Raw genomic sequence first — 25,662 nt, forward strand, 5'->3', positions numbered from 1 at the left:
ATGGCTGGAATGGAAAACATTGACAGTTAAGTGTTTTAAGATGAACGTCTCAGATATTAGATCTCTTAGCTCACATACTGAAATTTTGAGGAAAGTATCTGTGGTTATTTTCTAAGTATCTAAGCTGTTTATCTTCTAAGAAATGCAATGATGATTCTATAAAGTACTGAGGGGTTGGGGAGGGGAGAAAACCATTAACCAAGAATTGTATAATCAGCTAAATATTCTGCAGAAATGAAGGCAAAAATAAAATATTCTCAAATGAGGGAAAACTAAGGGAATTTGTCATAAGCAGACTTGCTCTAAAAAGTATGCTACAATTCTTCAAGATAAAAGGAAATTATACCAGAAGGAAATAGGATTTTCAGGAATTAAGCAAAACATAGATGCAAATGGATAGGTAAATATAAAAGCAAACAAAATACTTTTTTTTTAAGTGCACATGGGACATTCACCAAGATATTCTGGGGCAACACAAACCTTAAATTGAAAACAACGAAACTCTTAAAAGTAAGTTGTGTTTTTTTGTGTGTGGATATGTGTGTTTAAGATGAAGTCTATGTTACCCAGGCTGGAGTGCAGTGGCACGAACTTGGCTCACTGCAACCGCCACCTCCCAGGTTCAAGTGATTCTCTTGCCTCAGCCTCCCAAGTAGCTGGTACTACGGGCATGTGCTACCACACCTGGCTAATTTTTGTACTTTTAGTAGAGACAGGGTTTTGCCATGTTAGCAATGCTGGTCTCGAACTCCCGACCTCAAGTGATCCACTTGCCTCAGCCTCCCAAAGGGCTGGGACTACAGGCTTGAGCCACCGCACCTGGCCAAAAGTATGTTTTCTAACCACAACAGAAGTTAAAAGCGCTATATGGTAGCTCAAATTGTTATCTCTTGGTGTGTGTGTGTTTTTTTAATTGTCTGACTTGGCAATTTTATACATTTTTTTTTTTTACTGAAAATCTGTTTATTAAGGAGTTAAAATTTTACAGAATTGCTTCAATACTTTATAGAACTTAAAATCCGAAGTTGCCCTTCAATACAGACAGTTGTACAAAATACTGTAATGACTGGTGCTTGACATAATTAGACTTGTATAATTTCCATCTGTCAGGTAAACGAAACACTACCTTTCAAAGTTGCTGCAGCTTTAGGAGTTCACAAATTCCTAGTTCTCCAGTTTTTATTAGTACATTTTAAACGTTCTTCAGGGACTGGAAGCCAAACCCCCCAAACAAAAGCTTTAATCTGAACCAACACTGAGAAACAGGAATGTCAGAAGCTCTTTTATTTTTCATGGAGAACAAAAATACAGAATATATTTACTAACTTATTTTCCAATAAAGAGAATATACTTTGTATTTAGAGAAAAAATGCTTGTCAGGAGTTGCTTTTGGAGAATGATCAATAAGTTCCTTATCAACTGTGTCAAAGTGATACCAGGGTCCATCTCCTCTCACATGCATTAATCTTCGTATTTTCATCTCCTTTAACCATAATTCAGCCTTTTCAGTTTCAATCTGAAGGACGGCCATTGCTTTTTCATAATCCTTTTCAGGACAATCATAGAAAGTACGAGCAATCCATCTTGATATGGGATGCTGAAAACATTCCCAGTGTTCCGGGATATAGCCTTCTGGAATTTCTGCTAGTTCAGCCTGACCAACGAATACATTCACCAGAGTTATAAATGCCACTAGAATCTCAGTCAAGAAAACGTAGAATCTCGCTAACTTCAAAAAACGCTTGTCATAGAATCCAGTAGGTTTGATGATAAATAGTCTTCTCCCATGGCCTCCACTGTGTCGAACAGGAGCAACAGCCTTCGGAAAGCCACGAGTGAGGAAACCCCCAAATCCGAGTTGGGTGCCAAGGTGGCAGCCAGACAGAGCTGCCACCGCAGTAACCGAAGCCCGCTGCAACAGACTCATGGCCGCCATGGCTACTACGGGCAAGAGGAACAGCAATTTTATACATTTAATGTAGACTGCTGCATAACCAAGTTGACTCTTATTTACAAAGGACTTCAAAGGTTAGTAGTGACTTAAGCAGTATTAGAGAATGTTTTGGTGCATATTTATCAGTTACCATGATTTTCAATGGAAATAAACCCAAAAGGCAACTGTCATTATAATTCTGATGTATTAGAACAGAACTATAGTTACATATTGGACATTTCACCTCCTGACTTTAGAACCCTTAGGATGCAATTATTTAATTTTGAAGCATTTAGTTTTTTTGTTTCATTTACAGCCTGAGAATCATTATTTCTTTTTTCTTTTCCTTTTTTTTTTTTTTTTTTTTTGAGACGGAGTTTCACTCCTGTTACCCAGGCTGGAGTGCAGTGGCTCGATCTCTGCTCACCGCAACCTCCGCCTCCTGGGTTCAGGCAATTCTCCTGCCTCAGCCTCCTGAGTATCTGGGATTACAAGCACACGCCACCGTGCCCAGCTAATTTTTTGTATTTTTAGTAGAGACGGGGTTTCACCATGTTGACCAGGATGGTCTCGATCTGTTGACCTCGTGATCCACCCGCCTCAGCCTCCCAAAGTGCTAGGATTACAGGCTTGAGCCACCGCGCCCGGCCCTCATTATTTCTTTAAAACCTTCTTTCATTGATCTTGGGCTTCTGAGGGGGAAAAAAAAAGAACCTTTCAGCTCCCAGTCCTTGAGTGATGAGTTTGGTCATATAGATGTTTATATCATATAGATATTTTAAACACTGAATAACACTGCAAAAACCTTTGAAAGCAAGGTGACACCGAAGACCGATGGCCACCATAGAAGGCAAACATATCGACTGCGAATTGGATAGGAAATGCTACTTTTGCACCAATGAATAGTGTCACACATTCAAGTACCAGGTATGGCTTTTTCTGCTGTGACACATGACTTCTTAAGGGCAGATAATCACATAACAAAAAAACAGGTAATTAGCATTCTGTTACTTATTAAAAAACAAATTTTAGGCTGGGCATGTCTGCTCACGCCTGTAATCCCAACGCTTTGGAAAGCCAAGGTAGATGAATCTCTTGAGCTCAGGAGTTGGAGACCAGTCTGAGCAACAAAGCAAGACTCTGTCTCTACAAAAAAAAAAAAAAAAAAAATTAAAAATTAAAAAATCAAAAATAGGCTGGACATGGTGGCTCACACCTGAAATCCCAGCACTTTGAGAGGCCGATGGGGGTGGATCACCCGAGGTCAGGAATTTTGGTGAAACACCATCTCTACTAAGAAATACGAACGTTAGCTGTCATGGTGGCAGGTGCCTGTAATCCCAGTTAACTCGGGAGGCTGAGGTAGGAGAATCGCCTGAACCTGGGAGGCGGAGGCGGAGTGAGCCTAGATCGTGCCATTGCACTCCAAACTGGGCGAGACAGTGAGACTCCAGCTCAAAAAAAAAAAAAAAAATAATAATAATAATAATAATAAATTTTAGAAGGAAAAATATCCCTGGAATATTTTTCCCCACCAAAGTCTACCTATTAATATCTCACATAACTCTGTGCTTGAAACACAATTTGGGAAATATTGCCTTAAGATTTACTTTGACTAGCAATTCAACGTTGCTTTTTAAAAAAAAATTCCGTACTCTGGAGTAACGGGGTTCTGAAACTGCTGAAAAACACTGGCTGGAGAAAAATATTTAGAAACACAATGCCCTGGAATGTGGGATGAAAAACAGAGCTAAAGGGAGAAAAAGGAAGAAAACACAGGAAATAAAGAAATACAGCCCAGTGAATCTACCACCGCAGGGAGGAGATCCCATCTACCTTGCACTGCGGTATGGGACCGACGTGCGGTGCTCGATTTTGCTCCAGATGACAACTAGGACTGTAACATCTCTAGGATGGGTCACTTCCAAGCCTCTATTACTTAAAAATTCAAGAAGGAACGGATGCTGGAGTACTCGCATCTCAGACTTCTCACCACCGTCCCTACGCTTTTCCAATTATCACAACCAAAGACCAGTAGGGCGAGAGAAACGCGCAGCACCCAACGCTTATCAGTGGTAATCTCAAGTCCACAGACCATTTGCTCTCACGCAGAGACTTCAAGGTGCTCAGCACCAAGCCCCAACCTTGAATCAAACCGGTAACTAGACCACATTTCTGAAGCCTCTGTCGGCTTTACGCGAGAAAATCTCCACGTCTTCTGAACAGTTAGAACTGAATCCTACAAGCGGGTTCGAATCACAGTCAGATGTTTTTTTGTTTTTTAATGAGGGCATAGCAAAAGGTCTCCACGAAGTGAGGCAAAGGCCTGCGGAGCGCTGTGACGGCGCATTCCGCCCCGGGACGGGACACACGTTCCCCCGGTGCTGGCAGAACGCGCAGCAGCACTTCGTGAAAAGCGTTCTTTCTAGGATCGAATCCGTAACCACTCTGGTGAGCCGCTGGCGGTCGCGGTTAGCCGCCGCGCCCCCTCTCCCCTCAAACCCTTCTCGTTTCCTCTAGGGACGTCAAAGTGAACGAACCCACTTGCTCCCAATATGCCTTTCTGTATCTCTACCCCAGCCCGCCTGCTGCTCCTAGAAACAACTGTACGACAGGTCCGCTGTCCTAGGGTGACACAACACCCTCACTACTGCAGAAGACGGATCATTAATCCCGCGTCAGAAGAGCAGACAGAACTGCACCCGGACTTCGGGCGGAAAAACCAGGCGCAAGCGCAGTAGCGCAGTCCCCTGTTTGCCCATTCCCTGCGCCTTCTCTCCTCCATTTCACTTCCGCTTCCCCGTGCATCTGCTTCCGGGGCACAGGAGGCTCAGCCCCTCCTCAGCTCTGACCCTCCTCTGCCGGAGGAGGGGGGAGGCGAGGGGGTGGGGAAGAGTTCCTTGTTTGTTTACACGATGTGAGCGGAAAAAGAGACCAATAAAGTTTATTCTGGAAACAAAAGGAAAAAAAAAACAGGGGCGACGGAGAAAGGAGGCGGGGGCGGGGGCCGGCGAGGAGAGGGAGCAAGGAGGAGAAAGCGGCAGTTCCGGTGCCGCCGCCGCGGCCGCTGAGGTCTCGGGCTGCTGCCGCCGCGGCCGCGGGGAGTGGGGCTGGGGCCGCCCGCGAGGCAGGGCTCGGGCCCGGCCGGGCAGCTCCGGAGCGGCGGGGGAGAGGGGCCGGGAGGCGGGGGCCGAGCCGCCCGCCCTCCTCTCCCTCGGCGCCGCCGCCGCCGCCCGCGGGGCCGGGACCCGATGCGGTGTGAGCCGCGGAGCCTGGAGCAGCCCCGAGCGTGAGTAGAGTGCGGACCGGCCGGGCGGGCGCGGGCACGGGGACGGGCCGGGTGGGGCTGGGGACTCCGGGCGCGCCCGCCTTGCGGGGCGGGGGCCGCGGGCTGCGGGTCTCCCAGCGTTGGCCCGCGGCGGACTTCGCCTGCGCTCGCCGCTGCTTCTCCCTTGCCGGCCCCGGGCTTTCGTGCGGAGGGAGGGCTCGCCTCTCCTCCCGCCTCCCTGGCCGCCGCTCGCCGGCGCCCCTTCCGCTCCTCCCGCTCCTCCAGGGCTGCGGCCGAGGTGAGGAAGTGCGCCCAGGGCCGCGCCCCGGCCGCGGCGGCTCGGTCTCCCGCGCGGCGCACGCCCACCGGGCCGCGGTGGAGGGGCTGTCACGCCCGGGGACTCTCGCCCCGCCGGCCCGGGGCCCCGCGCCGCCTCCCGCCGGGTTTAAATCGCCCGGCAGGGGCAGGAGAGGAGGCCGCCCCGCGTCCCCGGCTCTCTCCCGCCTGCCCTCCCTCCGAGCTTGTTTTTTCCTGGTGGCGGAGACCGACGCTTGATGTTTCATTCATAGACCCGACACCGCGGCTCGTGTGACTGTCTTCGCTGAGTGCGCTTCTCGAGCGACGCCTGCTCCCGGCTCCCAGCGGCTCGGGAAGGTAGGGCCGGGCCCGGGATGGGGCTGTGTCAGTGCCAGACGCTCGGCCGCGGCGTTTCTGACCCCGGCTCCAGGGGGTTATTTTAGGGTGCTGAAGGAATCGTGATGGTGGTAGCCAGCCGTGTTCCCAGACTTGGGAATCGAAGGCTGTGTTTCCTTTCTCCTGTCAATAATCGAGGAGGCTGTTTGCACAATTAAATAAAGGGAAGAGGGAGCGCGGCGAGAGAGGCTTTCTAGAAAACAGCCTGCTTATTCTTTAGTGAATTAGAGTTGAGATTTCATCCTGGCGAAGCTTCCTCGTTCCAGCACTGTGCCTTTGTGCACATGCAGGACCTGGGTTTGCCGAACGGTGTTCTGAGTCGTAGTCCGTGTGGCCGCGGAGAACCCCTTGGAATACGTGGGTAGGTGAATTCCAGGTTATCTCAGGGGATCACTTCTGCGACTTTCGAACCGCTGAGGACAGTACTTGTCCTATGTTGTCCTGCTTAGAAACTGGATTTTTCTGGATATTTGCTTACATTGCACCGTACAAGATTTGTTTATGTGCTGGACTGCGTGTTTCAAGAAAATACTCAAAATACTGTGTTGCTAAGTTAGTTTGGATAAATCGAAACACTTTGTGTTCGTATTGAGCTCTCAAAGCAACTACAGTCTAACAATTGAACGTGTCTGTATATTCAGGTTTTAAGATTTTTTTTTAACTGAAGTCTAGTTGACAGCATAGATCTCCATCTAAACATCACACGTTCTGGAAGATTTAAATTATCAGATTAACCGTTCTGCAGTGTCATCAGCCAAAATTATCTGAAGAGGGGAGTGTGTGTGTGGTGGTGTTTTGCTTAAGTTTTTTCACCTCACATTTTGGAACAAAATAAAACTTAATAACTTTTTTCAAAAGTTCCTTGTGCTTTTTCAAAATAGAGTACTTTTCCTATTAAATTCACCAAATAGGTGACTGAAAATAATAACAGCATATCGTAATAGCATCATGGGGGAAATAACAAGAAAGTAAATGAATATTAATATTGTATGATTTATGTGAGCATGAAAATTTAAAGACGTTCCTGTCAGTTTTAAAGAATTAAAAATGGAACACCTGTAAATGTAGAATAGTGTTTTTATTTACCTAAGTTTAAAAAAAATTAAATCGGTTATAGCATTAAAGAGATGTCACTAAATACAAATATATTGTACTTGAACTGAAAAATGGCTTCATGAAAGTGTAAATTGTCATGGGGCTTGCTGTGTTTAAAGGGAGACTGTAAAAGTGCAGTGGCTTTGCTTGGTCTGCGTGGAACAGCCCTACTGGTGGCAGAGCTTCCTTCCTGTCAATAAGGTCCTCTCCATCCCAAATCAGTATCCCCTTAAAAAGGAAAACAAAAAGCCTAAACTTATGAATAATATGTGACATAAAGTAAATTATAATAACTTTTTCTAAACCAGTTTATTTTGTGTGCCGCTTCTTTTAAGCGCCCGTTACTGAATAAAGATTTTTAAATAGTTACGATAACCGTTTAAAGGGCTCTTGCTTTGTTGATCTGTTTATTTGAAGAGAGGTAACTTAATCCCGTTTGATCTCTTGAGCAGTTACAGTAGCATTAAAAGGATCAGTTCTCTGCTTTATCAATTTATATCTTGAATTCCAGGGTAGAGGTGATTCTTTAAATGAAGTGTGTTTCTTAAGCATTATAAACTATTTCATCTCCAGTGAAAATATTTACAATCTTAGAACTTATTCAACTTTAGAAGTATCTTACAATATAATGGTTTACACATCATTAGCACAGTTATCAAATAGTTTTTCTTAAGTGTTACTTACCTTGAGCTATGTTAACAGTGCTATAGACAGAGTAGTATTACTGTCTCTAAGAAATGGTATCTAATCCGAAGTCAGTTGGCAGGTGACAGACTCATTGACAAAAGCAACATCTTCTGACCCTTTCACTGTATTACACTGCATCTAATCTTCTCCAGCCTGTTTTTTAATAGAACTGAAGACATTAGGTCCCAAGGAGGCTTAATTACTGAAGATCTCCTTTTCCCATATTTGCTGTCATAAATGTTTATTAATTTCTGTTACAGCATAAACAGTGGTTTTCAATCCTGGCCACACATTAGAATAATCTAGGGAGCTTTTTAAAAATACTCTGGTCTCACCCCCAGAGATTTCTGATTTAATTGGTCTGAAATGGATCCCAGTTATCTGTGTTTTGTTTGTTTGTTTTCAAGTTCACCAGGAAATTCTAATAGAAAAGAGTGTCAAGCCCTGGCTGTCAAGGACCTGTATGGTTTTGTCCTTGCTTTTTTCTCTGGGTTTCTTTTTCCTCCCTACTCCTACAGCCCCCTTGGTCTTTTTGTACTCTCCAGTGCAAATACAGTTTGTACTTCCTGAGACATTGGCACACTCCATTCTCCTTTCTTAACTAGTTGACTCCTACTCATCTTTCCCATAAACCCCTTTCAAAAGTCTAGTCTGGGTTAGGTATCCCTGCTTGCTTTTCGCATAGCACCAACCTCACTGCATTGTAATCGCCTATTTACTTGTTCATATCCTCCACCAGGATGTAAATTCCATGAGAATAGGGACTCCTGACTTATATACTGTACAGCAGTGTTCTTATTGCCAAACATAGTTACCTGTACGTTACAGCACTTGACTGAACAAAATAAATGCAGTAGAGACAGACTTATTTACAATGTGTAGTAATTCATGAGCACCAGTTTTTATTCTTGCCAATTTCATTTAATATTTTTGGTCACTAAAAATGTACAGCCCTGAAATTGCTACACATAAGAATTTTATTTGGGGACAGTTGAGATGTTATATAGAGTTGTGACTATATAATATACATACACATGCAAAAATAAAGATTATTATCATATATAGCACTGCACTGAAAATCAGGGGACTTGAATTCTTACCCATTTCACCACCAACATTTGGGCAAGTCTCTCTCTTTGGGTGTCATCTGTAATATAGAGGGATTGAACGAGGTGCTGTACATGGTTCTTTGTGATCTAGCCTTAAAATTCTATGAGCATTAATAGTATTGGCTTTGGAATCTGAGACACCATGGTTCAAAATCTAATTCTTAAACTTACTGGAAGGATTACTTTGCACAGATTTTTCTTATCTGTAATGGTGGTAATTATTATTCAATAGAGTTGTTGAATTAAATGAGATAATGTAGATCCAAGAGAGTTCTTGACCTGGATCAGGTGCTTAATAAATGTTCATTTCCTTTCCCCTTAGGAGGTGTTAGATCTCATGAGTGGACTTATCTGAGATAACAGAAGGACACAGTTTATGTAATAAATCCTGTTTTCCACTCTGCTGACTATTAGCACTGCAGGTGTGATTAGGGACCAAAAAACACCATGACATTTGGTTTTAGTTTCTCAGAACCACATTCCACTGTCAGACACCCAGGTGTTAGTCCACCTGCTTGGAAAATAATTATGCCTGGAAGTTTGAACCAAGAGAGGATAGCAAGTGCCAAGCTATTCAGGCATATGTGGTAATATGGGGGAGGGTAGAGTCTAAACTGATGACCTTACTCTGTCTCCAAAGATAAGTAGAATCAGACTTCATCATTCTAAAAGAAAGGGACAAATTAAAATTAAGGATGATTTATAAAAGAAAATATAAAGATTTTGGTGAAATCTCTGTTCACCAAACCTTAGCATTCAGGAACCATTATTTAGTAATTTTCAGGTGATAGAAGAAATATAGGAAAAATTGGTTTTCTGAGCAGGACTAATTCCAGAAGATAGGCACAAATAATGTTTTCAGTGTCAGATTAGCAGTTATAGATATCAGCAGACAAATTGTTGATACTTTTCTCTACTTGGAAACCATATTTAAAAGTTTTATATAGTGTTATATATATATATCACCTTTATTTATTTGGTAATATTGAAAGTAAACTTACCCAGAATGTAATACAGGTTGGACATCCCTAATCTGAAAATCTGAAATTGTATATGCTCCAAAATCTGAAACTTCTTGAGTGCCAACATACGGCCACGAGTGGAAAATTCTACACCTGACACCTTCTCTGGTGGCTCCAGGTACACAAACTTGGTTTCATGCATACCATCATTTAAAATACTAGATTACATTACCTTCATCCTGTGTGTATAAGGTGTATATGAAACAAATAAATTTTGTGTTTAGACATGGTTCCCCAGTGTATCTCATTATGTATATGCAAATATTCCAGAATCCAAAATCTGAAAAATTTCAGGTAAGGGATACTCAACTTGTAACATTGCTTTCTAGAAATTTCTTGTTACCAGTCATATTTTTGTATGAATCAAATTTGCTTGCTTGAGTTTTCCTTTAAGTTTGTGTGAGAGTGAATTTTGTAAGTAACTTATTTGGAAGAAATCCTGTAATAAAAATTAAAACCTGGAAAGGGAAAACTGAAGTTTTAGGATATAAAAGAGAAATATGAGGCAGTATATAGTTAAAGTCTGAGGATTCAGCTTCAAGGCTAGACATTTCCATCATTCAAAAAGATTATTCAGCTTTTGGATATACTGAGAATATTGTATCACTATATACCTTATTCACATTTAATCCTTTATTATATGAATCAGTTTATCCTGATTAAGTTCTTTTTAGGTGTTCTTTCCCTCTACCTATACAGGGTAGAGAGTTTTAAGTTAAATTACTCCAATAAAAAGTTGGTAAGTTTGTAATGAAAGTGATGGCTTAGAGCTATCTTTTTTTCATATAGTTCTTAAGGTGAAGCTGCTTCTAATATGTATTAGAGAGCTGTGGTCTAGATGCTGGAAGCAGGGGTCCCCAATGCCCTGGCCAACAGACTAGTACCTGTCTCACAGACCTGTTAGGAACCAGGCGGCAGAGCAGGAGGTGAGCAGTGGGGCCAGCATTGCCACCTGAGCTCCACCTCCTGACTCAGCAGCAGCAGCATTAGATTCTCATAGGAGTGCAAACTCTGCTGTGAGCTTCACGTTCAAGGGATGTAGGTTGCCTGCTCCTAATGAGAATCTAATGCTTGATGATGTGGGGTGGAACAGTTTCATCCCAAACCATCTCTGCCCCCACACTCCCCCAATCTATGGAAAAATTGTCTTCCATGAACCTGATCCCCAGTGCCAAAAAGGTTGGGGACCACTGGCCTAAGGGACTAAATTCCCCTTCGCTGCTACTTTGTATATGTGTATGGTGAATTCCCCTTTGGACTGCTACTTTGTATATGTGTATGGTGGGTTCCCCTTTGGACTGCTACTTTGTATATGTGTATGGTGGATTCTCCCTCTGACTGCTGCTTTGTATATGTATATGATGGGTTCTCCTTCGGACTGCTACTTCATATATGTGTATGGTGGGGGGCATACTATAACACATTTTTGTGTCATTTTCTGTATTGATACAATAGGAATGTGTTGCTTGCTAACCCTAACATATAATTAATGAGATAATTTAAATAATCACAAGTTGCATAAAACTAGGAAAAATATATGTACTAATTATCATTTTTAATTTATATTTAACAGAAGCATAATGTTCTATATTTGGCCTGACAATTACTCATTTCTTTTTTTAAAGAAGATAAAATTATTATATTTTTCAGCTTCTGATCGTTAGTAATTTTTTTATATAAATACTTTAAATTCTGAGGCACATATGCAGAATGTGTGGGTTGTTATATACGTATACATGTGCCATGGTGGTTTGCTGCATCCATCACCCTGTCATCTACATTAGATATTTCTCCTAATGCTATCCCTCCCCTGGCCCTCGACCCGCCTGCTATCCCTCCACTATACCCCCACCCCGCTGACAGGCCCTGGTGTGTGATGTTCCCCTCCCTGTGTCCATGTGTTCTCATTGTTCACCCACTTATGAGTGAGAACATGCGGTGTTTGGTTTTCTGTTCTTGTGTTACTTTGCTGAGAATGATGTTTTCTGGCTTCCTCCATGTCCTTTCAAAGGACATGAACTCATCCGTTTTTCTGGCTGCGTAATATTCCATGGTGTATATGTGCCATATTTTCTTTATCCAGTTTATCGTTGATGGGCATTTGGTTGGTTCAAGTCTTTGCTCTTGTGAACAGTGCTACAATAGACATACATGTGCATGTGTCTCTATAATAGAATGATTTATAAACCTTTGAATATATACCCAGTAATGGGATTGCTGGGTCAAATGGTATTTCTATTTCTAGATCCTTGAGGAATTGCCACACTGTCTTTCACAATGGTTGAACTAATTTACACTCCCACCAACAGTGTAAAAGCTTTCCTATTTCTCCACATCCTCTCCAGCATCTGTTGTCTACTGACTTTTTAATGATCGCCATTCTAACTAGCATGAGTTGGTGTCTCCTTGTGGTTTTGATTTGCATTTCTCTAATGACCACTGATGATGAGCTTTTTTTCATATATTTGTTGGCTGCATAAATGTCTCCTTTTGAGAAGTGTCTACTCATAGCCTTAGCCCACTTTTTGATGGGGTTTTTCTTTTCTTGTAAATTTGTTTCTTTGTAGATTCTGGATATTAGCTCTTTGTCAGATGGGTAGATTGCAAAAATATTCTCCCATTCTGTTGGTTGCCGGTTCACTCTAATGGTAGTTTCTTTTGCTATGCAGAGCTCGTAAGTTTGATTAGATCCTGTTAGTCTATTTTGGCTTTTGTTGCCATTGCTTTTGGTGTTTTGGTCATAAAGTCTTTACACATGCCTATGTCCTGAATGGTATCGCCTAGGTTTTCTTCTAGGGTCTAGGGTTTTTATGGTGTTAGGCCTTATCTTTAAATCTTTAATCCAACTTGAGTTAATTTTTGGATAAGGTGTAAGGAAGGGGTCCAGTTTCAGTTTTCTGCATATGGCTAGACAATTATCCCAACACCATTTATTAAATAGGGAATCCTTTCCCCATTGCTTTTTTCAAGTTTGTCAAAGATTAGATGGTTGTAGATGTGTAGTCCCCTTATTTCTGAGGACTCTGTTGTGTTCCGTTGGTCTATATCTTTGTTTGGTACCAGTACCATGCTGTTTTGGTTACTGTAGCCTTGTAGTATAGTTCGAAGTCAGGTAGCATGATGCCTCCAGCTTTGTTCTTTTTTCTTAGGGTTGTCTTGGCTATGCGGGCTCTTTTTTGGTTCCATATAAAATTTAAAGTAGTTTTTTCCAATTTTGTGAAGAACATCAATGGTAGCTTGATGGGGATAGCATTGAATCTATAAATTACTTTGGGCGGTATGGCCATTTTCACGATATTGATTCTTCCCATCCATGAGCATGGAATGTTTTTCCATTTGTTTGTGTCTCTTATTTCCTTGAGCAGTGGTTTGTAGTTGTCCTTGAAGAGGTCCTCACAGCCGTTGTTAGTTGTATTGCTAGATGTTTTATTCTCTCTGTAGCACACAATTACTCATTTCTTATGTATCACTTTGGTAGTTAGCTTGATAATTTATCTAAATTGTACTCATTTATAAGAGGCTGTGTTTTAACAACTTTTATATATAATTATGATTGTTACAAAAGGGTCTGTATATTGGCCAGCATTGCCATTGAAATAAATGAGGGATTTTAAAAAATCTGTAAGAATTTTTACAGACTATGCTTGTCAGGTACACTTCAGATTTTAAGTATTTGTGTAGCAGAAGCCAAGAAAATCAGTGTCGTGGTGTGAAAAAAAAAAAACTATAGAGATAGAATCGTTTTGCTCTGATTGTCTCTCTCCTAACTCACCAGGAGTTAGCAAGGCTCAATGGACAAATGTGTCTTGTAAGTACAGCAGAAATATAAGACAATATTATGAAGAGGACTTTAGGCATACGTTTTTGAACAGGAGGAGACCATATTGTGTCCATTGTATCCTCAACATACAGTGTAGTGCCCAAATGTAGATGATCAGTAAGCACTGATCTTTGTGAAATAGAGTCATATTTAGAAATAAAAATACTTTCTTATACTTCTGTCAGATAGGAGCCATACACCTGATCTGAAAAGGAGGTAAATTGCTGTGTACCAGTTTTAGGTGATCATGTATTGAGCATGGAATTGGTCCTCTGTATTCGTGGGTTTTGCCACCATAAGTTGGTTACGCTTACCGTGGATTGAAACTATTAGGGAAAAGGATAGTTATTTTTGTACTAAACATGGACAGATGTTTTTTGGCTATTCCCTAAAGAAAACAGAATAACTATTTACATAACATTTGCATCATATTAGGTATCGTAAGTAATCTGGAGATGACATAAAATACACAGGAGCATGTTATGTAAGTCCCCTTTTTATGTAAGGGACTTGAGCACCTGTGGATTTTGGTATCCACAGAGGTCCTAGACCCCAATCTCCCATCAATACCAAGGAATAACTGTATATAAGAAACACTTTTCTATAACTTATCAACTAGTTGCCTATTTCTATTGCTATTTGGAGATGTTTTGGCAAAGATTGATAGGTTACAGACAGGCTGTGTGCTGTGGTGAAAAAAAATTAGATCACGAATCAGAAAACATGATTTCTACATTTATCTATTAACGAGCTGTTTGGCCTAACGTCTTGGCCTTTCAGAGCTTGTTTCTTCACCTGCAAGATTTCTAAGGTTCTTTGCAATTCCCAAATGCTGAGATTCGTAGTATGTTAAAGTTTATTTTTTATTTCAGGGAAGAGTAAGTAAATCACTCCCTAGAGGGAAGACAGTCTATCTCAGTTTGTTGTATTTTCAGAAGCCAAGATCATTTTGCCTGCCTTTTTATAAATTTGCACATATTTTAAAGGCAGTTGTTTGAAATTCTGTGGCAGAGAAAAGCTGCCATTGGAAAAGAATGGAGTGGAAGGATTTCTCCCCCCTTTCTGAAACCATCAGTGACTTTGGAGAATAAGTTGCTGCAGGTATGGTCATTTTGGTTATTGGCACTGGGAACAATTAAATGACTGCCAGATACTGAGAGTAGTTCATATACTGCACACCAGTTGCCAGGGTTATAAAGGCCAGCAGACTTGTCACAGCACCCTTAATAGCTACTGGCCATCATCCTTACTTGTTAAAGACTTCTAGGAAAGTATGTTCCATAATTTCCCTTGGTAACTCATCCCTCTAGATGGTTTTCAGAAAATGTGTTCTAATCTTAGAAACATATAAATCTGTAGGCATGGTAAGCCTCTTTTGTTGTAGGTCTGTCCTCAGTGGTGCAGACAAATGTGGAAAGATGACAGAAATTATTGTCCTTGATCAGAAAGAAGTGATGTTTATGCTATTAATTTTTTATTTCTGTTAATGTTCAAATTACCTTCAACTTTTGAATATTCTTTACAGCACAATGCTCAGGTAATGAGACATTATTTAGAGTTATTTTGAGGATGTACTCATTTTTCAGCAAGCTAAGCACATTTCTGTGGCTTGTTTTTCTTAGAGAGATCTTGCTTTTCCAAGTTCTTTTTCGTGATGGACTTATTGCAGGTCTAGGCCTGAAAGAATTGTGCTGTATTTCAAAACAACTGACTGCCTTTGGCCCCACGGTGACTGAACTGTATTTTTTTTCTTAGGAGGTTAGCGTCTTTGGCAAGCTAAAATCCTTGGAATTTTTTGCTAAGTCAGCCACTGTTTTGTGAATATAGATTTATGGAATATGTCACCAAATTCAAAGCAGGATTAATGGGAAAATGTATGGAAAAAATACTTAAATTAGATATTCCAATAAACTCCAATAACTCCATAAACTCCAATCTGAAATGAAGCCATACATGACAGCAGGGAAAGGAAATAATTACATTTTGGAGCCCTAAGTTTTATACAAATAGGTATCAGTGCATATTGACATCATGTTAAAGTTATATGCCTTATGAAGCTTTCCTTAAAAATCTAATGGCTTCTCTAATTTACAATTGAAACCATCATAGGCAGCATCTTATGGTATTTATGAAAGTCATATTTGTATTCTTTTTTTCTAACTACATACCAGTTGTAAAAGTTGAACATGACTTTTTCAAAGCAGTTTCTATACTTGTCTTGATAATAACAGTAGTAGTAAAACTCAAAACAGTTTACTGTATTAGTAATTTTACAGTGTAGAGACTTGTTTTTTCCTTCACTAGAAATGACCAGCTTTCACATTTCTTAGTGATTATGAGACTCCAGAGTTCTTCAAAATCATTTTGAGTGAATCTTCCAATGTATAACTGCCAGAGCATGGCTAATGTGTCATGCTATGGTCTTTTTTGTTTGTTTGTTTAGGGTAAATATCAGACATAATGTTTGTTTACTCTAAAACTAATTTTCTTTTAACCAATCAAAATTGAGGTGCATAATCTGACAATGGGATGGAGTATTTGCAGTTAGGATAGTCTTAGAAAATCCACAAAATGTGGTCAGTATACTTACACTTTTTAAATTTTCCTTTCCTTTTCCTAGATATATCTCATAATGGTTAAGAGCATGTTCTCTGGAGCAAACTATCAAGATTACTAGTTTTATAACTTTGGGCAAGTTATTTAACCTGTTAAATATTCTCTGGGTAATACAAATTTCTTCATTTGTAAATGAGGGATAATAACTACCTACATCAAAATATTATAATGAGGATTAAGTGGCTAACAATGTGCCATGTACATAGTAAGCACTCAGTAAGTGTGAATCCTTGAGAGTAAGAACCATTTATATTCATCCATTTATTTGGGGGCTTTGACATTATGAAGTGAATTGAATCCTGTCCCTTCCAAGAATGTACTAGTGGATCCAATTTCTGGGTAGTGAACAATAAGGTTGCCTTCAAACAAGTTTAGTGTAGTTTTCAGTTATTTACCGTACTGCCTGCTTTTTATTTGTTGAAACTTAAAATTTCATTCTAGTTGTAGGAATCTGAATGCTATTTCATACCTAATCCTGAGAGAAGTTAGCATATGGACATTTCGTTGAGTAGGAATGAGGAATCAATGCACATAAGGTATTAAGTAAGTGAACGTACATTTTTCACATATAGTCTCTGCTTCCTGTGGATTGATTTTCCCTGTCCATTCCTGGAGTCTGAATTCCCAGCATTTATCTTCATAGCACTCCACTGCTGAAGCCATATTTGTTCTGTGCTAGTAGATATTTCCTTTCCTTGCCTTTTTTTCTTAAACTAAAGACAATAGTTGTGCCATGTTGTCATATAGTCCTTAGGTTACAAGGGTTTTAAAGAATTGTCACATCCTGTTTTCAAGCTACTTGTATCTTGTTTGTCCATTCTCTCACTATGAAGTCTTTATTGAATGTACTATTTAACTGTTTTATATATCATTCTGTTTGTTACCTAGGGACACTCAATGAATATGTGTAAACTTTACAAGTCATTTTTGTAAAAATAAGGGAAGCAACCATGTGTTTTAATTATTTCCATCAGTTTCAATCTCTAAGTCTTTGCCTTTAATTACCAAATAGCTATCTGGTGCCACTGATAAAAGTTTCTGTGGTGTCATCTACCTGGTTTTAGTACTGTTGTTACTACTTTTTATAAAAGAGGCTATTGACTCATATTTAAGTTTGTGGAAAATACATATATGTTTGTGTTTTCTTCTTGCTTTTTAGCAGTTTTGGCTAGACTGCTCTTGATGGTCATGCAAGGTAACTTTTCTAAAGTTGATGATCCCGTGGTCTATATTTCTCATATTCCAGGATAATAGTAAAATCGACACACTTTTAAAAACTGCATATATTGTTGTTAATCTATATGGACGTTTGTTCAGAAATTATCTGTGATTTTTGTTGTAATTGTTTCCATAGTTATGTGCTTTTAAAGAATGATTTTTATTAAGCATGCCTCCAAGCTTTTTTGTACACATAAAACTGCATAAAATTAGTCCCTTTTAGGCGGTGATATATGCAATTAAAAAAATAACATGACACTGGATCACCCTGGTGTTGACTAAGAATATGTTTTCACACTATGGGATTATGACTAATTTAGGCATCGAAGTCAATAATCAATTACTTATCTTTAAATGACATCATCAAGAATTATAGTTGAAACCTGTGGAAGAAATTTTCTTGATTTTTCTAAATGTACACACAAATGTGTATATTTTGAATTCCCACAAACCCAAACTTTAATATCATAAATCTGAGGAGAGGAGGGGGAACATTATGGACTTTGTTAATGCTGCCCCCTCCCCGACTTCATCCTCATGGTAGCACTTTTATATACATGTTATCACTTCATTTCCAAGATTAGGAAACTGAAGTCCCACATTAATTAGTACAGTGGAATTATTTTACCTGGAATCAATCGTACTTACTCAGTCAAACATAAAAACATGGCAAAAACAATACAGTCATGTGTAGTTTTACAATGGCAGTATGTTCTGAGAAATGCATCATTAGATGATTTCATCATTGTGCGAACATCACAGAGTGTACTTATGCAAACCTAGATGGTATAGTTTACTAAACACCTAGGCTATCTGGGCTGTACACATATTACCATACTAAATACCATAGGCGAATGTAACACAATGGTCTTTGTATATGTAAACATATCTAAACTTAGGCAAAGTAAAGTAAAATATGGTGTCAAAGATTTTAAAGATGGTATGCGTGTATAAAGCACTTACCACAAATGAAGCTTGTAGGACTAGAAGTTACTCTGGGAGAGTCAGTGAGTGAGTGGTGAGTGAATGTGAAGGCCCAGGGCATTACTACACACTGCTGTAGACTTGATGAGCAGTACACCCTTAGGCAACACTCTGTTTTTTAAAAAGTAAAGCAATTGTGCTGCAATGTTATGACAGCTATGGCGTCACTAGATGATGAGAGTTTTCAGCTCCGTTCATCTCATGGGACCACTGTTGTCTACGTAGTCCACAGTTGACCAAAAACACTGTTATGCAGCATGGAACTAATGTAAATATCACTAGTCACATCTCACTGCTGAGCTTCTGCTTCAGAGTAGATGTGTGCTTCCAGATAAGAATTTGCCATCCCTACAGCTGGTCAGTGTCTAGGTCTAGGTACATACATTTTGCTGTGTTGAGTGAGAGACGTACTATTCATACAGCATGGCCTCCAGTACCCAGCCTTTAGTGCTCAGCCAGAGAAACAGCAGTTTGATCCTGTGCTGGAAGAGAAACTGCTGTTTGGGCTTGCCAGGCAATTGTGTTGGTCTCCAGTGTGGCCTGCAGATACAGTAACAACAAACTGTCATGTGTTCTCTTTGTACAGTTTTGTACAATGTAGTGCACAGAAACCATATACATTGTACTTAATGGATGACTTGAGATTTTTCAAGGAAAATGTCGATTCTTTATAATCACAGACTATGTTTGTTTGCACATGCTCCTTTATAGAACATGGCACCTTAGAAATACCCTTTCAGTTAGTAGCTATTTAGTACCCACTTTTCAAGCTCACAAATCATGAGTGGTTTGCTCAGTGTCACATAGTGAGTAGGCAAATTGCTCTTGTGGTTCGGGTCTAGAATTATAAGCAGATGTCCCATTTCATTGCATCAGACCTTCCCTTCTTCCCCAGTGTAAGAGAGATAAGGCTCCTTGGCAGTGTCTTCTGGCCAGCTAGCAAGAATGGCACAGGAGGCTCAGGGGATACTTCTGATTGCAAGGCCTTAGGGAAAGTGCTGGAATGATGATTCCATAAGGAGGTGAAAGTAACACATAGATTTATCACCATCTTTACATTTTCTATCTTCTTGTCTCTAGGCAAAGGGGGTAACGGAAACCTACTCAGTGTTTTTATAAAATAAATTCTCTCTAGCATCATTGAATTTTCTTTAGCAAATCCAGAGACATACAAAGAACAGATAGGAGAAAGAAATGTAAATAACAGGAAGTGCTGGGCCTGGTGACTCACACCTGTAATCCCAGCACAGTGGGAGGCCAAGGTGGGCAGATCGCTTGAGGTCAGGAGTTCGAGACCAGCCACGCCAACATGATGAAACCCCATCTCTACTAAAAATACAAAAAATTAGCTGGGCATGGTGGCATGTGCCTGTAATCCCAGCTACTCAGGAGGCTGAGGCAGGAGAATCACTTGAACCTGGGAGGTAGAGGTTGCAGTGAGCAGAGGTCACGCCACTGCACTCCAGCTTGGGTGACAGAATGAGACTCTGTTGCAAAAAAATAATAAAATAAAAAATAAATAACAGGAAGTTCAGTGGTCACAGGACCAGATGTTGTGAGATGGTTGTAATTTCAAATGTTCTACTTCCATATTGTTCTAATATGACTCAAGTAATTCATCTGGGGAATGAAACAGATTTTTCAAAAGTGCCTTCAAGATTTGGGCTGAGAAAATATGATTACCATATGTATATTTATATTTAAAAAAATAAGTAGCTGAGTGATTAAACATTATTTTCTGTTTATTCAGTATACCCTATAATTGACAATGTGGTAGACCCCGGGCATATAATGGTAAACAACACAAACATACCCTGTGATTGTACAGAGTCAACGTTTTCCTTGAAAAACTCTTTAATTACTCATAAAGTACAATGTATGTAGTTTTTATATAACACCTTGTACAGAAATACATATTTTTCTCTGTATAAAACATTCAGCAATCTTCTAAAATAAAGATGCAGTATATAAAGTGTATGTATTTAAATGGTGTGGGTTTATGTGTATATGTACACACATGTATCAGAATACACATGCACAGGTGTATTCTGTCATATTAAGCCATCTTTGCATTTAAAGGGTAATTTCTACTTGTAGAAATTATACACATAACCTACTGTTGAATTAATTTTGCTCCTATATTTAGAGTTGTTGTTTTGGGTTTTGTATTCTTAAAGTTTGTTTGCGCCAGTGCAGTAAGATGAATTAGAAAGAAGTGGAACAAATACTGAGAAAAGCTGCACAATTCCCATTTTTGGATTTTGTTTTTGCTTTGACACGGTCTCTATCTGTTGCCCAGGCTGGACTACAGTGGCCCCATCACGACTCACTTCAGCCTCAGCATCTACCATGTAGCTGGGATTGTAGGCACACACCACCATGCCCAGCTAAATTTTTAAATTTTTTTTGTAGAGATAAGGTTTTACTCTGTTACCAAGGCTGGTCTCAAACTCCTGGGCTCAAGTGATCCTCCTACTTTGGCTTCCCAAGGTGCTGGGATTACCCAAGGTGGGAGGTGCAGTGACACAATCACAGCTCAGCGCAGCCTCAACCTGCTAGCCTCAAGCGATCCTTCCACCTCAGCCCCCTGAGTAGCTGGGATCACAGTCACACTCTGCCACACCCCGCTAATTTGTCATATTTTTGGTAGAGAAGGGATTTCGCCATGTTGCCCAGGCTGGTCATGAACTCCTGGGCTCGAGTAATCACCTGCCTCGGCCTCCCAAAGAGGTGGCCTTACATGCCTAAGTTAGACATCATATCATGCTCAGCCTGGTATGATAGGAATTCATTCCTAGGAAAACCATGAATCACTGAGGAATTATTAGAATGAATAAGAATGATAAATGGTTGTAAGGCAAATATTTAAAAATCAATAGTTCTTCCTTATGATAGCAGTAATTGTTTAGAAAATAGGAAAAAAGTTTAGAACAGTAACAGAAAATATAAAATTATAAATGAGCCCATGTGAAGAAACCTAAAAATCAACTGGGATGTTGGAAAGTACAGAGAAAGGAATATGTTCCTGAGTGGGAAGTCCAACAACTACCGATACCCGTTTCTCTCCTTAAATTATAGGTTAGCCTAATTCTCGTTTTTTGTAAAAAAAAAAATGTGTTTGAGAAATTAGCAAGGTAATTTTAAATTTTGTTTGAGAAACTATAAACAGATAAAAGTGAGGTATCTTTCCATAAAGTGGAAAATGAAGGACAGAGAGCAAACCCTGTGACTTACTCTAGATATCAAAACATACAATTAGCATCAGTAGAATAGTTGAATACTGGCATAAGCATTGATAGTAAAATTGGTAAAAGGGAATAGAGATCCCAGAAACACTCTAAATGTGATAAAGGCGTCGTCAGAAATTAGGAGAAAAAGGAAGACTTAATTCATGGTTTTGAGAGTATTAAATACTTAGGAAAACAGTATTTGAATCTTTATTTCATCTTACATACCAAAATAATGTCTAGGTAAGTTGAAGAGTTAGTTGAAAAAGAGTAAATATTGTTATGCTTAGTGTTGTTTTAAAAGATACTTATATGAATGGGGAAATACTTTCCAAACCTTCAAGAATTATATGTACTCAAAAGGGGAAAGATCATTTGACTCTCAAATAAAATATTGGGGCATAGCAACGCACCCCTGTAGTCCAAGCTGCTCGGGAGACTGAGGCAGGAAGACTGCTTGAGCCCATGAGTTCAAATGCAGTCTGCTAGCAAGACTCCATCTCTTTAAAAATATATAAATAAATAAATAAAAACTCTTTATCTCACCTCCTTTCCCCCAAACCCCCATACAAGTAAACAAATTAAAAGATGTACAGACCAGGATTAGAGTTCTGCAAAAATTCAATAGACAGATGTTTGTCTTTAAATTTTTACTACAAATACTTTCAAAAGCACCAAGACCCATATGGATGAATAAGCAAAGTATTTGAGAAGTTGGGCTCATTTACTAAAGAGGAAATACAGATACAAGCGTAAGGGGAATATTTTTCCCTGACAGGTAATTGAAGAAATGAAATTTTAAGGTGTAGTGATGTGATTTTTTTACTTTGTGAGTTAGCAAAGGTATTTTTTAAATGATATTTTTGCTGGTGAGGGTGCCATCAAATGTGATTATCCATTTATTTCCATTGGCAGTCTAAATTGGTTTAACCCTTTTGGAAAGCGCATGAACAATTTGCATGCCTTTAAAATTCACATAGCATTTGACCCAGTAATTCTTTTTGTAGCATTATATATAATAATTTACCACAACTAATGTATTTAACAAGTAAACTGTTTTACATCTCCCATGGAAATAGGTTGTCATAGAAAATGTGTTTATAAAGAGTTTACAGTAATTTGCAGAAATGTTTTTATAATAAAAAGATACAAAATTATGTCTACTATATGAGTACAAGTATACAAAACTATGGAAAACAAAGAAATACACCAAACATGTGTAGACAAAAAAAGCTGTAAGAGAATACATAAAAGATGCTAATATGGTGTCTTAGTACGTTTTCTTTTTGTTTCATCATTCATCTGTGTACCACTGTATTTCCAGTATTACAGAGCACAGCCCTAGGCCCCTAATAGACATTTCAGTCAGTGCTTAAGTGAATCAATTTCTATAATAAACATGGGTTACTTTACATGGAAAGAAATATGAATACAATCCTGATCTAAGTTAAGAAAAGGAAAAGTGTGGGAGGCACTCTAGAAAGGAAACTGATTAATACCTTGCACTTAGATTTTGTTTTGAGAGTGTTTTCACATCTCTGTTTTATGAGTTCCTTTTTTGTTCTAATTTAATAACATCATTACTTGCCTAAGTTTGAATTTCTGCTAACCAGCCAGGTGTGATGGTTCATGCCTGTAATTCCAGCATTTTGGGAGGCCAAGGCAGGAGGATCACCTGAGGTCAGGAGTTCAAGACACACCTGACCAACGTGGCAAAACCCCGTCTCTACTAAAAATACAAAATTAGGTGGGCCTGGTGGTGGGCACCTGTAATCCCAGCTACTCGGGAGGTTGAAGCAGGAGAAATGCTTGAACCCAGGAGGCGGAGGTTGCAGTGAGCCAAGATCGCACCACTGCACTCCAGCCTGGGCCGCAAGAATGAAACTCGGTCTCAATAAAAAAGAAATTTTTGCTAACCTTGATTCTGTCCTTTCTGGCCTGCCAAATACAACTGATTACCATTTCTTTCTTAGAAATGTCTCTGGATTTTAGCCCCATCTTTTCTCATAATCACTGCGTTCATTTATTCCTTTCCCATTTCACTTTAGTATCACTATGCTACTTTACTACTATCTTCTTTTACTTTCTACACTGCTGCAAAAATCATCAGGTAAATAGCACGATTATGTGTGTGTGTGTGTGTGTGTGTGTGTGTGTGTGTGTGTGCGCGCTATTATAAATACATTGTATGGAAGAGATGGGGAGAGATTAACACTGCTTTCACACTGCTATTAAGATAATCACCCTAAAGTACGAAATGGATCTGCTTAAAGCTTAGTAATTCCTTATGACCTACATTGATGCTTCTCAAACTTGGGTCCTGTAAGATCATCTGGGGGTGGGCGCGGTGGCTCAGGCCTGTCATTCCAGCCCTTTGGGAGATCAAGTCAGGCAGATCACAAGGTCAGGAGTTTGATACCAGACTGATGAACATGCTGAAACCCCATCTCTACCAAAAATACAAAAATTAGCTAGGCATGGTGGTGCACACCTATAATCTCAGCTACTCAGGAGGCTGAGGCAGAGGTAGTGAGCAGAGGTCGTGCTACTGCACCCTGGCGTGGTGAGAGTGAGACTCTGTCTCAAAAAAAAAAAAAAAAGATCACCCAGGGAACTTGTTAATATGCGAATTATCCAGACCTTAGACATTTTGGTTCAGTGGATCTATCGTACTGTGAACTCAGATTTTATTTTTATTTTTTCAAACTGTCACTGTGTCACCCAGACTGGAGTGCAGTGGCTGATCATAACTCACTGCAGCCTTGAACTTCTGGGCTTAAGTAGTTCTCCTACCTCCACCTCCCCGAGTGTTAGGATCACAGGCAGGAGCCACTGTGCCGAGCCTGAACCTGAATTTTGGTAAGCCTTCCTTCTCATGTTCCTTCTGCACGGGATCCCAGGACAAGATGTTGAAGAACACAGACCTTGGGATAACATGCAGTCTCATGAATTTACTGTAATTCTCAGTTTGGCATCTGCCTACTTCTCTGTTTCTCGTTTTCTCTCATGAGCACCTTACAGTCTCATCACTCTGCCCTGCCCAATAGGCCTTTTTGGACCCCTGCTCCTGTGTTCATGCTGTTCTTTGGCTTAGCGCCTTTTTTGCTCTGGCTTCTCCTACCCAGTAACTTGTTGATCTTAGTGCACTATCTTCAGTTTATATGTAATCTGTGTGAAGTATTCCCAGACTCACTCTCCTAGACAGAGTCTATCTCTCCCTCCTCTGTATTTCCATAGCCTCTATTTATTACAACACACGTTTACTAAATTACGCTTATTTACATACCTTCCTCACTAGACCATAGCCACTTGAGGTCAGGGATGCCATATTTTAGATCTTTTATTTATCTTATAGTAAAAGCCTGGCACAAAATAATTGCATAGTAAATATTTGTCAAATCATTGACAATCCAATAAAGAAGGCAGGTAGTAATTAGACCCATTTTCAGTGAGGAAAAATATGTCTTGAGAAATTAAGTATTTGCTTATAGCTACCCAGTTATAAGTGTAGACTCGAGACTTACATTTAAGAAATCTGGCTGCTTTTCTGGTTTTGGTCTTTACAGAAAAGATAAAGAATAACTGTAAAATTACCTCCTCCATTTTCTACCCATACAGCTCACATATTAGTTTATGTTTTATCATGTTATGGGTAAAGGTATTTTAATAAACTTTTACATCACATTCACACTTAATAAAAATAAAATAAAATAATGCCTCTTCCTCTAGGGTAGGAACAGATTGCTGGATATTCAGCCGTTTGTCTCTCACTTTCACATCTAACCGTCTTTACTCTGCTTTGTAATGCTTATTTGTTCCTCTTGCCCAAAGTGAGTTATAGTACTTAGCCTTAACATAGACTTCACTCTTAAGGTGTTGATGGAAATCAATGACCAGCTGCAAAATTCAGATCCAGTGTGCCATAGGATACATGTATTGACGGTTTAAACCAAATGTTAGCAATGAAATATTTAGTAGCAACTGTTCTTT

The 25,662-nt window shown here is 39.8% G+C and overlaps 2 protein-coding genes across 4 annotated transcripts in view; one reads left to right on the top strand and one right to left on the bottom strand.

The window, feature by feature from the left end:
* Positions 1 to 1,269: 1,269 nt before the first annotated feature.
* Positions 1,270 to 3,908, bottom strand: LOC100401813 (NADH dehydrogenase [ubiquinone] 1 beta subcomplex subunit 5, mitochondrial). Of its 2 annotated transcripts, none has more exons than XM_008981244.5 (2): positions 3,770 to 3,908; positions 1,270 to 1,941 (listed from the first exon to the last, which is right to left on the bottom strand). In XM_008981244.5, the coding sequence occupies exon 2, from the start codon at positions 1,934 to 1,936 to the stop codon at positions 1,322 to 1,324; it is 615 nt and encodes a 204-aa protein (XP_008979492.1). In that variant the 5' UTR covers positions 1,937 to 1,941; positions 3,770 to 3,908; the 3' UTR covers positions 1,270 to 1,321. The 2 variants fall into 2 exon arrangements, with proteins under 2 accessions (XP_008979492.1, XP_035132048.1); XM_035276157.3 differs by having other exon boundaries at positions 1,270 to 1,938; positions 3,770 to 3,893.
* A 1,064-nt stretch (positions 3,909 to 4,972) lies between these two features.
* Positions 4,973 to 25,662, top strand: part of PIK3CA (phosphatidylinositol-4,5-bisphosphate 3-kinase catalytic subunit alpha) — a 92,175-nt gene continuing 71,485 nt past the window's right edge. Inside the window, exons 1-2 of one of the 2 annotated variants that reach the window (XM_035276154.3) lie at positions 4,973 to 5,222; positions 5,771 to 5,855. The gene's annotated coding sequence lies outside the window, so the exon portion shown is untranslated. The remainder of the gene's footprint in view (positions 5,223 to 5,770; positions 5,856 to 25,662) is intronic. The other variant, XM_035276156.3, reaches the window with a different exon arrangement.

Source organism: Callithrix jacchus, chromosome 15 (genome assembly GCF_049354715.1).
Source record: "Callithrix jacchus isolate 240 chromosome 15, calJac240_pri, whole genome shotgun sequence".
Classification (NCBI taxonomy): Eukaryota; Metazoa; Chordata; class Mammalia; order Primates; family Cebidae; genus Callithrix; species Callithrix jacchus.